Source organism: Lonchura striata, chromosome Z, assembly GCF_050655825.1.
Source record: "Lonchura striata isolate lonStrDom1 chromosome Z, ASM5065582v1, whole genome shotgun sequence".
Lineage (NCBI taxonomy): Eukaryota > Metazoa > Chordata > Aves > Passeriformes > Estrildidae > Lonchura > Lonchura striata.
In genome coordinates this window covers 60661798-60674975 of record NC_140740.1, presented here as the reverse complement: position 1 = coordinate 60674975, position 13178 = coordinate 60661798, and the positions used below count along the sequence as shown (strand labels likewise).

Below are 13178 nucleotides of genomic sequence, written 5' to 3'. Positions count from 1 at the left end.
CTAAAGAGGGGAAAAAAAGGAAGTGGTATAGAAATCTCTTTTAAGAGGCAGAAGTTCTTAATATATAATGTTCTATCTAGAAAACAACAAGAAATTTTGTAAGGATTCTTAAATACTATGTAGTACAAGTAAAGTTATAGATACCACACCCCCCATTAATGAGTAGGTTCAGTGGTGCTAAACAGAAAATAGGTCACACTATAAACATGAAGGAAAGTTCAAAAAACAAACAGAAATCAGCTAGGAACCATACAAAATATGATCTTAACATTTTAAGCATGTGATATTTAGGTTAAAACTGGCTTTTTTTCTTTTTTACCATTTTCAATCCCAGCAAGTGCTGCTTGCTTGTCAGTTTCTGATTCAGCTTCATTCACATCTAAATTGTAATCGACATCCTTGTCCTGGTTCACTGCTTCACGTTCCTGTTTGTCTGGAAGATTAAAATTAAGTCATTTTATGCTATACCATCTGCACACAAGAAGAGTGACTGTAAACATCTTCCACAGAATTATGTTGCTGCTGAATGAACTACTTTTCTGAATAGGTTTTTGTACTATTTTTCCTTTGAAGTGTTACTTTTTAGAGCAACTTTGGCTGTAAATCATGTCAGAACTAGATAAAAGACAATCTTCTGGGATTTGGAAAGCACAGCAAAATCAGCTAGCACTCTGATAAACATAAAGAGCATTACACAATTTCAGAATACATTAAAGGACAGCCTAAGGAAGGGCAAAACCTGAAGTAATTGCTGAAAACCCCTTCTTGTTTTAGCTTTTCCAGCAAGCGGAATGGTATACCTATAGCGTAAAGTGTTTTATGACATGCAAAGTTGTCACAAAAGTACTTCTCTCCTAGAAGATTTTCTTTACCCAGTTACTAACTCCTCTCAAGCAACATTTATTGACTATCAGATTTCGTTAGATAGAGGACTCAGACATAAATGGAAACATTTCTGATTGCCAAACTAGTATCATCATTTTTCAAATAATCAACCAGAAAAAAAGGTAACAGCAGAGAGGTGTAAGCAAACCTCACTTAAGATGGATCACATTCTCTGTTCTAAATGTTCTTAATACAAACCTTCTAGTTAAAAAGTGGCCAAGAAAGAGGCTCGAAAATTTCAAGCCTTATGTCATTCATGTTCAGACCACCACATGCAATCGATTTTTTTTAGTTATGGACCTAAAGGTCTAATTTCAGAAGCAGTTCTTCTTGAAAGAGAATGCCCATAGACTACCAAAGAAGTATGTCTACCTTAAGATCTTTTGGCTACAAGGAACCTGTGCAGTAAAGTTGAACAATAAAGCCTGAAGAACATCCTCCCAAGCCTTTTTAGCTCACAGAAATGCAGACCTTTGAAACTGAGATTTCAAGAGCTGCATGGCAGATATCTTTCCTTGCCCTAATTGTTGGATGATTTTTTTCAATCTCAATCTTTCTGCTATTTACTTCCATTAAATTGAAAACAGTTCAGATAACTTGTAATTACATCCCTTTGGAGTATAGCCTGCTCTGGCCAGCATCTTTTTGGACCAGTTAGAAAAACATCGCTTTAGCAATGCAGATGAGATTATTTATCCCTGTCAAGTTAGCAACAATATTAACACTGAAACTTAAAATTCTAAGGATGTGTTTTCTAGAAAAGTATAAACAACATTTTTGTGGGCATCATTTCCTGCTCTGACTGCCATAAGGCTTCTTTTTGATTACTTTGGGTACTGAGTCCAAATCCCTTAAGACAGAGGAACATTTAGACATTGGTCAAGCAAAAGCATCAATACTCTGCTGCTTGGTGCTGTTCGGATGTATAGCTCAGGGACACTTGATGGCACCTATCCATGTTTTCCACCATGTTTTCCATCTAAACATCTGATCCATGTTTTTCAAGACTCACAACAGTAAACTTCAGATACCTGAAGTCTGAGTTACCAGTTTTACTCATGGCAGCTTATTTTGAAATAGGAATAACTAGTATTCACACACTGACATTGTAAAAAGACTAACTACAAAATGATGAACATCTCATTCTTTTCAGATGCACCATATTCTTTTAAAGCCCCAGTAACAAAATGTTTTGGGGTGAATTTCCCTAAACACTTTGGAGCCAATGAAAAGACAGTAGGACTGTTATGGTGATGCAGAGGAACACAGCCTTGCAGCTTCATGTTGCACAATCAGAAGCCTCCATCTTTAACTCATGGATTGTAAGTGACTGCTTGGGACACCTTCCACATCACACTGACCTTAAGAACTTAGTAAATCTGGCCAGCTTCTACCACTGTTCTAGAAGTCATGCCCTATTCCACCCTTTCCTTTCTTTACTTTTCATTTTGTTACTGTTTTGAACAATACATGACATGCTACAAACCAGCCTTTCCAGGGGACAAGTCATCCTGCTTATCATTGTAATTTAGGAACTGTTCCCTCTCAGCTTCCTCACTGGCAGCCTGCTCTGCTGCTGGCTCTGACATATCTTGCCCAGCTACATGTTTCTCATCCTCAGGTGGATTTGGCTCCTTCTCTGACACAGGGTGCATCTCCTTGTGACCAGCAGCCTTGAGCGACTCTTGAGGATTTTCCAACTGACTAGAAAGCTGCTCCTCTTCTGCCTTAGGCTCCTGGTCTCTGATGTCAGTTAGGCTGTCTGTTCTTTCTGAAAACAACAAAAATGATTCTGAGTTTAAAAAATAATGCCTTCCAGTGTGGCACAAGTTAAAAGCTTTTAATAAATAATGCTTTATATTTCTTGCTAAAGTATTGGTTTTCCTCTGAAAGAATTTCTTCCAATCACACCAGTACCAGAGATAAGAATAATACAAATTGTATTTTTCCTACTAGAAACAGCTAAAGAAGGGAATTTTATTTACTGTCAACAGATTCATGCTTCTATATCCTTAAAATTTTGGTATGTGTGGTTAATAAATTGGGCAAGTGAACCAGAGCAGTTTAAATAAAAATTGTGGTGTCCTATATAAGCATCAGGGTTCTGTGTGTTACATCTTTTTATGAACAATAAAATTGATTTGGTGTTCAAAAGTAGCCCAGGACAAAGCATCACACTGGCAGATTTGCAAGTATCCAAGCCTGTACTTGTTTAAGAGTACAAGTGCTATAATATTTAGTTGGTATTAACATATATCTGTCCTCACATAACTTCATTTTTAATTTAAAACATAATTTAAAAATTTATTTAAATTTAAAATTGAATTTTCTCAATTAAGCTATATATAGACACTGTCTTCAACTGCTAGCTCTCTAAAATGAGTTGCATGTTTACAAGATTGTAATTAAAGATAGCATATAACAGTAATTAAATTTAAGAATAGAATTTCTATCACACACACCACTGTGCAAAACAGACACACAAGGATAAGTCCATTCAAATTAATAGTTTCTGAAGTTTAGTGCCAAAAAGAACCCTTAGGCTAACTTACCTAAACCCATGTGTATCATTTCTCACACTTGTATTTCGCTCAATGACAACACATGGGAAGTATGGATGTGTGTTTTTTCTAAGCCTAACTTTCAGCTATTCCACACAGAGGAAGGGTTCCAGGCTGAATATATCCAACTTACTAAGAAAGCAAATTTTAAGTATGCTTGAAAATTATTCCTTCCAAAAGCTGGGTATTTTCTCCATATTAAATAAGGAAGTTGACTCCAGAATTGTAAATATTTCTATTTTCTCTTGTGTGCAATATACCTACTACAACAAAATTGAACCAACAAATCCAAGCAAGTTTTCCTTCAGTTGGAAACCTGATTGATATTCAGACTGTTGGTGTCACTTTTTTAATTCTTATCTGGTGTACAAAAATGTTTCTAAATGTTCCATTAAAAAACAACTGTTCTTAACCAGTTGTTAGTGAGATAAGGATTTCCATCTCACCTTTAGCCTGCATCAGGTCTGTCTTTCTTACTGTAGGTACTGCTTTAGGAACATCTTCACTGGTTTTCTGCTGTTCCAAGTCAGCCTGCTGGAACCCTGTTTGCTTCAAAGCTGGTAGTTGAGTATCAACCTATAAAGTGAATGTAGTAGATAAACACTGGTCTATATAACTGCACCTGGATTTGGAAAGGGAAGTAGAATTTAGGTAAGAATTCTGCATGGGAAAATATCCCAAAACACTCAGAAATATTTGGACTAAATATTTATTTGTGATAGATGGTACTGTACAATTCTGAATATGTAGTAATGTTTCTGTGTAACAGCATAGCACATCAGGAGATTTTTAACATACCTTATTTAACTGCAGCTAATGATGAGATTATGGTCCTTGGTTATTCTCAGAGTGTTACAGAACACACATATAACACCACACATTTATCCACTGTTGTGCTACTGTGTCAGGATGAGTAGAGCAAATAAACAGATGCCATTTACTAGTCAAGGAAACTGAATCTGGTCATCATTAGACTTTAGCTGAGTAAGGCTTGCATAGAACTGGTCTGTAACTGTATTAAATGCAGCATTAAGAAAAGCGTAAATCAACCTACTCTAGAAAATAATACCTGTTTAACATGACAGAGCTTATTTAAGAATATACTAAATACTGGTGCTAGACTGCTATAAGCATCTGACCCACTAAGATATTAAGCCTAAGATGTACACTGTCATGAAGATCTTCCAATTGGGCAATTAAAATTTTATATATGACTTTTACTTACATTGGCATTGGCTCCCTCACATGGCCATGGTCTCCCTGTATATCAGAGTTGGCATGTTTGCCTACCTGAGGTCCCCTTCCATCTCCTCCCCATCTCTGTATCTAGTAGCTGGCAGTCCTGTGCTTGGTGCTGTCCTGGTCAGTGAATCCCCTTATCTATACCATGGGGAACAGGGAGCTCAGGAATGACCTGCCACCACCTCTCCATAAATTACTCCCAGACTATATGAATTGAGTATTTGGGTGTGCAGGTTTGTACCGTACCTCTTGCAAGACACAGGACTCACCTTATGATTCACCATTAATTCTAGGTGAAAATTAAAGATGGTCAGTGAACTGAGGGATATACCCAGGGGCTTTCACACAGGTGAAATTAAGAAACCCATATTCTAGGGAGGGGAATCTGGAGCTGCCTGTAGAGAATGTGATTCTCCAGCTACAGCATGTTTCTGGAGTTGAGATGAGGTAGAAGAGGTTTGAAAAGATGAGGTGGCCATGCTTCCCGTAGCATGGCGCTATGGTTCATATGGTATGCCTTGTAGCACTCAGGCTCTTCTCTTCATGGTCATTGCTCGAGCAGTAACGACCCTGCTTGCCCTGATAGATGGAGTTATTCTTTCCCTCCTGTCACCTTAGAAACACTAAATGAGGGTGCAAAGCCAGGGCCAGTGGGGAAAGAGCAGAGCTGAGCTGTTTGTGGATGAATTTATGAGAATGATCAAAGATAAAGACTTGAGAGGAAAAAGAAGGGGGAAAAACCCAAAAAAATAAGCTCAGATATGGGATTACCTGCCTGGCAGCCCTGCATCAGGGACTTCAATGGGACAAAGAAGCTGTTGGCTCCAAATAAATGTCTGCTTACTTCCAAGGTCCCTGGAAACCAGAATGCTCTCCCAGTTATCATCAACTCACTGCATTACCATCACTGCTCTCCAGAACCACCCCAAAGGAGGTAGTTATATCAAGGTGGGGTCAGCTTCTCCCAGGTAATAACAGACAGGACAATGGGAAATGGCCCCAAGTTGCACCAGAAGAGTGCAACAGTAGATTGGATATCTGTTACCAATTGTCATTGGTACTCTCAAGACTCTAGCTTCCCATTTATCTAAGGAGGGCAGTAAAATACTATGTTGTCAAATGTTCATTCAGTCTTTTGGAAAAATTACTACAGAAAGAAGTAACTAAGTCATCAAGAAGCCGGAGTTGCAGCATGACTACTTGGCTGTATTGAAAAGCATTTAATTTCCATCAAAGCCAGACAGAACATCTTTTCATATCAGCACCATGAAGCCCAGTATCAGCAACTAATCTAGCATTAAATCTTACAAACGCTTGATAAGCAAATGTTACTGCAGAATATTTGGTTATTGCAGTAAAGACATTCAGAAGAACTCCATCTTCCTTCAATCAATAAAACAAAAATGCTGTATTTAAACATGGTTCTGTTCTATAAATAATTCAGCTCCTTAAGATTACTCTCACAGTAGAAGAAACTGAACATCATCAGAAACTGAACATAAGACCATTTTTCACTTTTTATTGGGCATGAATTCTTCTGCAAAAATACTGAGCCTGGACTTAAAAGCAAGAAGTTACCTCTTAATTATACATGCAAAATCCTTTTATTTACCTTAAATTTCTAGCTAAGTAATTCTTAATGTCAAATAGATTCAAAGGGGATATGCTGATTTTTAAAAATAATTAAGTGGCTGGATAAAAATATAGTAATTTAACGTATTTTCTTCAGCCAAGAAGTATACAGTATTCTCCAAATTACAGAGTCCTAAGTAAAGCTGTTTAGTTATTAACCAACCAACACTTCATTTTCTTTTAGTTTTAAGACAGACTTTTCTATTACATAAGCACATAGATCTTAAAAATAGGAATTACTCCAGCTTAAAACACTGGACAAAAACATACATAGATCTGTCAGGGTAATCTTGCACTAAGTATGCTTTTATAAAAGCAAAAGGCTGAAATTCTTGGGCAAGCAAACAACCGAGAAAGTTACAACTTGGCCAAAGAAACACTGACACAGATACTAGGGAACATAGACAGAAATTATTTAGGCAGTAGCTATATTACCCGTTTGCTCCTCTGAGATCACCCCATTTATATATAAAAGGATAAGAGATAACCTGCCCTGCCTTACAGATAATCTGCTTTGAGTGAAGATTGCCTCCAGCTATGCACTTTTGTGCAGGAGACTGAAATTGTCCTGTAGAAGGGCTTCAGTCAAACTCCTCAGGTTCCTTCTCAGATAATTTACCTTCCAAACTGGAAATGGTAAAAAAAACCCCAAAAATGCAAAAACCAATCACATACATGCAAATAAACAAAGGAAAGGAATCTAGTGCAAGTAACTGTAGTTAAAACCTGTTGTAAGGCCACACTAAAATTAAGTTGACCACTTCTTTATTAGGGTCTTTCCTAGGTCAACTTTCTTAAACAAGATATATTTGACAAACTAACATCTCCAAATGTTGCAGGTTCTATTTACTTACAATGATGCATTTATTATTTACTTTTTATCTACTTATTTGATACAGTTGATAAAAACTATTGACAAGTGCTATAACTTTTATTTTAAAGCATAACTGGATAGCACTTCTTGTTTGTAAAGCTTCATTCATGTTGCAGCTGTCACATAGTGCGTGTTACCAGGATAAAAGGTAACTTCAGTACTACACTTCAGTAGTTCTGTCTCTCCTATTTTACATAAAGGACTGGACACAGACTGAAACCATTACCTATGGGAATCTCTGGACAGACTGTTTTAGCTGTTTTCTCACACGCTTTTTCACCTTTTGGTAAAACTAAGATTCATTCCTCAGTGCCTTACCCTTTCCACTTCTGAAGCCATCAAATTTAGCCTTGTCCCAGCCAAAGAGAAAAGGGTATATTCCACTAAATCTCCACTGCCTTTGTAAAATGGTACATTCCACTAAACCTCCACTGCCACTCAGGTAGAGGGAAAGGCTCCACTGCAGTCACAGTAAAAAATCTAACTTCTGAAACCTCTGTTTCTTCAATAATCCTGAAGAAAGGGCTATTTTGGTACAGAAATAAACTGTGTGCCTTCTCACCCAAGAGCCTGACTGCCTCTTTCCAGAGCCATTCATATCAAGTTTAAACAATCAAATCCCATTCCTGACCAAATCTCGCATCAATGAAGGAGCATCAATAAATTACATGCCAAGACAATAGGATGAACTGAAATTACCTTTTCTCAGGATTTTCTGCTACCCTCTGCACCCCAGGAGAAAAAGCCAGCTGACATACATCCAACAGATTTGCCAAGCCTGCCCCACCCTAGTGAGCATTCAATAGGTTCAGCAATGAATTTGTAATTCTTTGGCTCAGAATATCTGACATTTTATTAAGACATTTGATTATCCCTTCATTCCTATAGTAAAATTCAGACATAAAGGACTTCTGTGAAAATTCATAGCTGATGAATGTTGGACTACAATATTCAAGGTTTGATGCTTCTCTCAAGTAATTCACAATTCATCCTCATCCTTAACATAAAAAACAACTAAGTACTTTAATTAATAATACCTTTTGAGTTTGTTAAAGTTCAGTCATGTAAATACTCCTCAATGGATCCCACACCACTTTTGGCATCACCTCTCAAATCTGGTGCATCTCAGAGACACAGTGATTTGAAATCTCCTGCAGGATAGCTCCTTGTTCTGTCCTTGAAATCACCCCATTTCCCAGAGATCAGAAACATTCAACAAATACTGAAGTAGTGACAAATCTAATTAGATAGGGTAATGCTAATAGGAGATAGCAGAAAGATGAAGAAACACCTAGGAATTACAAAAAAAGTATTTTCAAGAAATTATCCAAATCATACCTGGCTATCTTCTGTGAAGTCTTTGTTTTCTTTGATTTGTGATACATCACTACTCTTTTTTCTAAACTCATCTATCCTTTCTTCACATTGTTCTTTTAATTCTTTCATCTGGTTGATGCACTGTGACCTGGAAAAAACATGAACAAGACAATTAACTCTCATCTAAACTCTTCTATAATGTAGTTTTGTAAAATTATCTAATTTTTTTTCCTTCATTATATCTATTTTTTTCTTTGTCTTAATCCTACTACCTGGTTTTATATTTGATAAGTCACTAGGAAAAAATGAGGCATTGACCTAAGTCCTAAGGACAAATTCATAGTGCAGGCAAGTTCTATTGGAAGAAATTAATTTAAACTACTTTTGTCTGACCAGCTTAGCAAGCTACGTGATTTTTCCATTGTGTCTTTGTGTCATTCTGTTAAGTGCAGATAAGGTAAAATCAGGGTTTTTTTCAGTACGATCCAGAAATTCATATTTTGATTTTAGCCAGAAAACAGAAAAGTACCAGTTGAAATAGAAAACAGATGTAATCTACCATTAGCAAACAGAATGCACTTCCTCAATATTTCAACAAAGTGCAATGCTGCAAGATGCAACAAAACATATGTTACAGAAATGGAGTTCACTAATAGATACTCTAAGTTCCGGAAGGAATATATCCTAAAGATACATGCACTGTAGATCTTTTACATACTTTTAATAGTTACACAGTACCATTAGGATCTCAGCCTTTGTGACAGCAGTGTTCTATCTGCATCCGTGCAGCCTGCCTTTTCCTCACAGCTCCCTAACTCCTAGGTAAGGTCTGCTGTTTGCAGCAGTGTTTTTCCTAAAGCTGCCAGGGCAGCGTTCTCCCCTTCTGTGCATGTGCTGGGGATCCTGTGGAAAGCCCAGGAGTTTTGTCAATCTGTTTCTCAGGGTAAGTGTGCAGTCAGGGCAAGATCATCTTTTCTCTGCCACTCTCTTCATAAGTTATTTTACAGCTTTCAGTTTATATCAGAGGAAGAACAAGACCTAGTGAATAGCAAACCAAGATAAGCATTACCCCATAATATACACATCTTAGAAACTAGTCATCATATGACCCCAAGTATGCTCTGACCACACTATGAAGAAGAACAGTTTGACTGGATGCCAATGACAAGTGTTTTCACACTAGGGGAAAATACAGTGAAAAATCACTATCATTGTCAGTACCCTGGAGAGCCCGCCCAAGGAAGAGCAGGTTCCTGGCTGGGGAACACATTTTCTTTTCCACACTGGTCTAGCAACAAAGAAGTTTGATGGGCTTTTTTAACCCTTTTCTCCTTTCTCTATCTCCTTTGTTTTTCCACTCAAAGGTAAGTTCCAGTTTATACATATCCAATCAGCTACAGACCTTGCAAACACATCCTTCTGCATTCAAAATCTTTTCCAGCAACCTCTGTACAACTGCATAGACAACATACTACAAGTTTATCATACCCATCACTAAGACTAAGAAGGGGGTTGAATTTCTCCTTATTCTGGCTCTGACCAAGTGTTATTCTGTCAATACCCTCCATGCAACAACAGCTGTTTCAGACAGGTATGCTACATTTTCTCAAGCTGAAAACAAACTACTACATAATCCAAAGGAGTTTCCAGGCTACGTGCACTCTACCACAGCAAGTGACTCATTTTTTTTGCACTTTCACCCTTCTCCAGTCCTGCCTTTCAAAAGTAAAAAATCTCTTCTGTAGTTCATACCTATAAAGGAAGAACAGTAGCAGACATATCTGTCTGCTAACTGACTTATTACCTTTATTATGTTTTCTTGTAGACCAGACATTATTCTGAAGTCTGATTTGACAATGCTACTACATGGAAGAGTCACCAAAATAAGCCGTGCTTTAAACATGTGAACATCAGAGACAGTAAAACAGCACAGGCTTGAGTTATACTCACATTCACTATTTTCTAAGAAATAAAAGGACATATTAATTGTGTAACAGTTTACAAGTTTCAAAAAGATGCAGTACACAGACAACCTGAAGTCAGAAACAGAGCATTTGAGAAAGCTTAGACTTTGATCCCATAATGCACATGAAAATAAAGTTCATTTAACATCTAGGACAACCCCTCACCATTTTAAGCTTATTTTAAGCTTAATACTCTACTCATGTTTACAACAACTTCTAGAGTACAGGGACAGCCTTAGTTTCTCCACCTCATCCCATCACCATGACATTTCAAATATGCAAAACTAATGTTCTTAAATTCAGTCTCTGTGGTACATTTTCTCCTTCACTACACAGCTTAATTCCATGACACAGAGCTCACTTGTGCACACACCAAGGAGTGCAAATAACACCCTCCCCAACTGCTCCAAGGCTCATCAAGGGAGCCACCAGCCCATCCAAGGATCATCTCCAAAAGCCTAAAGGAGCACAGAGGCACAAAGGTGGAGAAAAGCCCAAACTACAAATTCGTAAGGAGGGACAGCCCATCTAGACCAACACAAGAACATGTTTTGCACTAGCAGACACTCACTTTCAGGAGAATGTTGTGTGTGCTCATGCTTCATGTGCTCTGTGTTCTGCATACTCAGCCATGTACAGATGTGCTCTACATGCACAGGAACAGATGTGCAGCCTCTCCCTCTCCAGGCTGCTGGATTTGCATATTCTCAGCATGGGAAAACAGAGTACCTTTGTTCTCCAGAAGCATCTACCATCTTCCTTTCAACTCTACCAAAAGAGATTACTATTGCACTTGTCAGACCTGCAAATACCACACTAATTTTCAGATTTTTACACACAGTGAGATTTCTAAAGACGCAGTTATGTAACAAACAAAGCTCTTAGGAACAAAAATGGATTCGAATACTGGAATATATTCAATAACAATTTCAAAAGATGAGTCCAGAAGCTTCTGTTTCCCTCTGGCTGCTGCAGAAGAGAAGGGTCAGTGTGCCAGTGAGCCTTTGCTGAAGAAGCTCTAACCATGACCAGACAGCACTGGGCACAGTGTACACCAAGGTTACATTGTGAAGTCAACTGCTGAGGAATGCACACTCCTTTTGCACACAACACCAGTAAGGCCAGATAGCTCCTGCTGACTTCTGCATGGAAAACACTAAGCTTATTCCAAAACAATGCTAAGATGAAACTTCAAGGCTCGTGTACAAGAAGAAACAATGATATTTTTTTTCTTCTAAGATCACAGACTTTGTTCTTATGCATTGCATATGCACAACTGCTTTTACCACTGTCTTCTGCAGAATAGTAACAGAATGTTTAAAAAGAGTGATTTACAATGTGCCATTTGAAAAAGACTTTTGACTTCTGTCATATTTTTATAACATTTTAATTCATTTTATACAAATTATATGGTCTATTTTGCACTGGGCATAGTATACTTGATACCTAAGATGCAAAACCTTCATCTATGCAAATCCAGGTAAAAGGAAGAAGCACATAATCAGGTCTAATGCCCCTTCCTGGCAAGACAGATGAACAGAGTGGCAACACAGTAATTTATTCCTATTTGGGAGGGGAGGAAGGAAGACAGATTAAAAATAACATTTGGAGTCTTTCTAATAATTCTTATTTTTCCAAGTCCACAATCACATTGGGGAAAGGCTGTTTGTAAGCATTTAAAGTGACAGTATTAAGTGAGCATATAGCAAAGAGGAATATATGTAGCCAAGCACCATCAAATATCCATTTCTGCAATTACCTAAACACAATATAATGTTAGTTGTGTAAATTAGTTTAGCAGAGAAATATTAACATTCCAACATCCTCCCTAAAGGTACACAAGAAGCAATGTTTTAAAAATACATGTTCCTGCTAGAACTGTGTGAACACTGCACAGTACCAAAGCTATAGATTAATTTATGAAAATTTAAGTCCAAGTTTGTTTTCCTCACTTGTACTCTTAGGAAAAGAGTCTAGAAATAGAAAATGAACCTTTAAATATTTTGCAGCAAAGCTAATGAAGACAGTGCTGCTCCTTGGCTGAGATAACTGTCTTTACATGGAGGCTCTGCAGGAAATGGTGCACCTGCCTCAAGACCAACCACAAGGAGATCAGCTGAGTCCCAGTTCAACTACCACGTGGCTGATTTACCACACCTATCTCTACACTTAGCCTTATAAAAGTAAACCCATCTTTACCACTGTGTCATGCTTAGCTCTTCACCTTGAGCCAGTACAGACTTTGTTGTCTGACAACAACCTTCCTCTGTTAAACAAAGAGGGATTCTTTATGGTACCACAAGCAGGGGTGCTCTGTCAGGGATTTCCTCAACAGAACCATGCTTGTAAACACGTCACCAGACATGGCTGATAAACCTCTAAGTTTTCCTAAGCCAGACTAAATACATTTGTCATGTTTCACTTCCCTGCATGTGTATATCAAACCACTGCTTAACAGGTACACCTCTCATGTGGAGCATTACCGTCCAGCAGATAGATATATTTGTGCTATATACAGATCTATTTGTTCCTGCTGATCTCACACTTAGAAGAAGACACTGGAAAACATATTCACCCATTAGTGCAGAACTATCAACAGGGTCTCTGGTCTGTCATTTAACTAAACAGCCAACAGACTGCTTAACAACCATGGTACACTACAAACACAGACGGGGAAAAGGCCACTTAACACACAAGAAACTC

General features: G+C 37.8%; 1 protein-coding gene across 8 annotated transcripts in view; it reads right to left on the bottom strand.

Annotated features, from left to right (window-relative positions):
- GOLM1 (golgi membrane protein 1) overlaps positions 1–13178 on the bottom strand; it is a 55360-nt gene that overhangs the window by 22221 nt on the left and 19961 nt on the right. For all 8 annotated transcript variants that reach the window (XM_077790052.2, XM_085567071.1, XM_085567069.1 and 5 more), the window contains exons 6-9: positions 8533–8659; positions 3893–4022; positions 2372–2656; positions 320–433 (exon numbers count right to left, since the gene is read on the bottom strand). In XM_077790052.2, coding sequence (XP_077646178.2) covers positions 320–433; positions 2372–2656; positions 3893–4022; positions 8533–8659 — 656 coding nt within the window. The remainder of the gene's footprint in view (positions 1–319; positions 434–2371; positions 2657–3892; positions 4023–8532; positions 8660–13178) is intronic.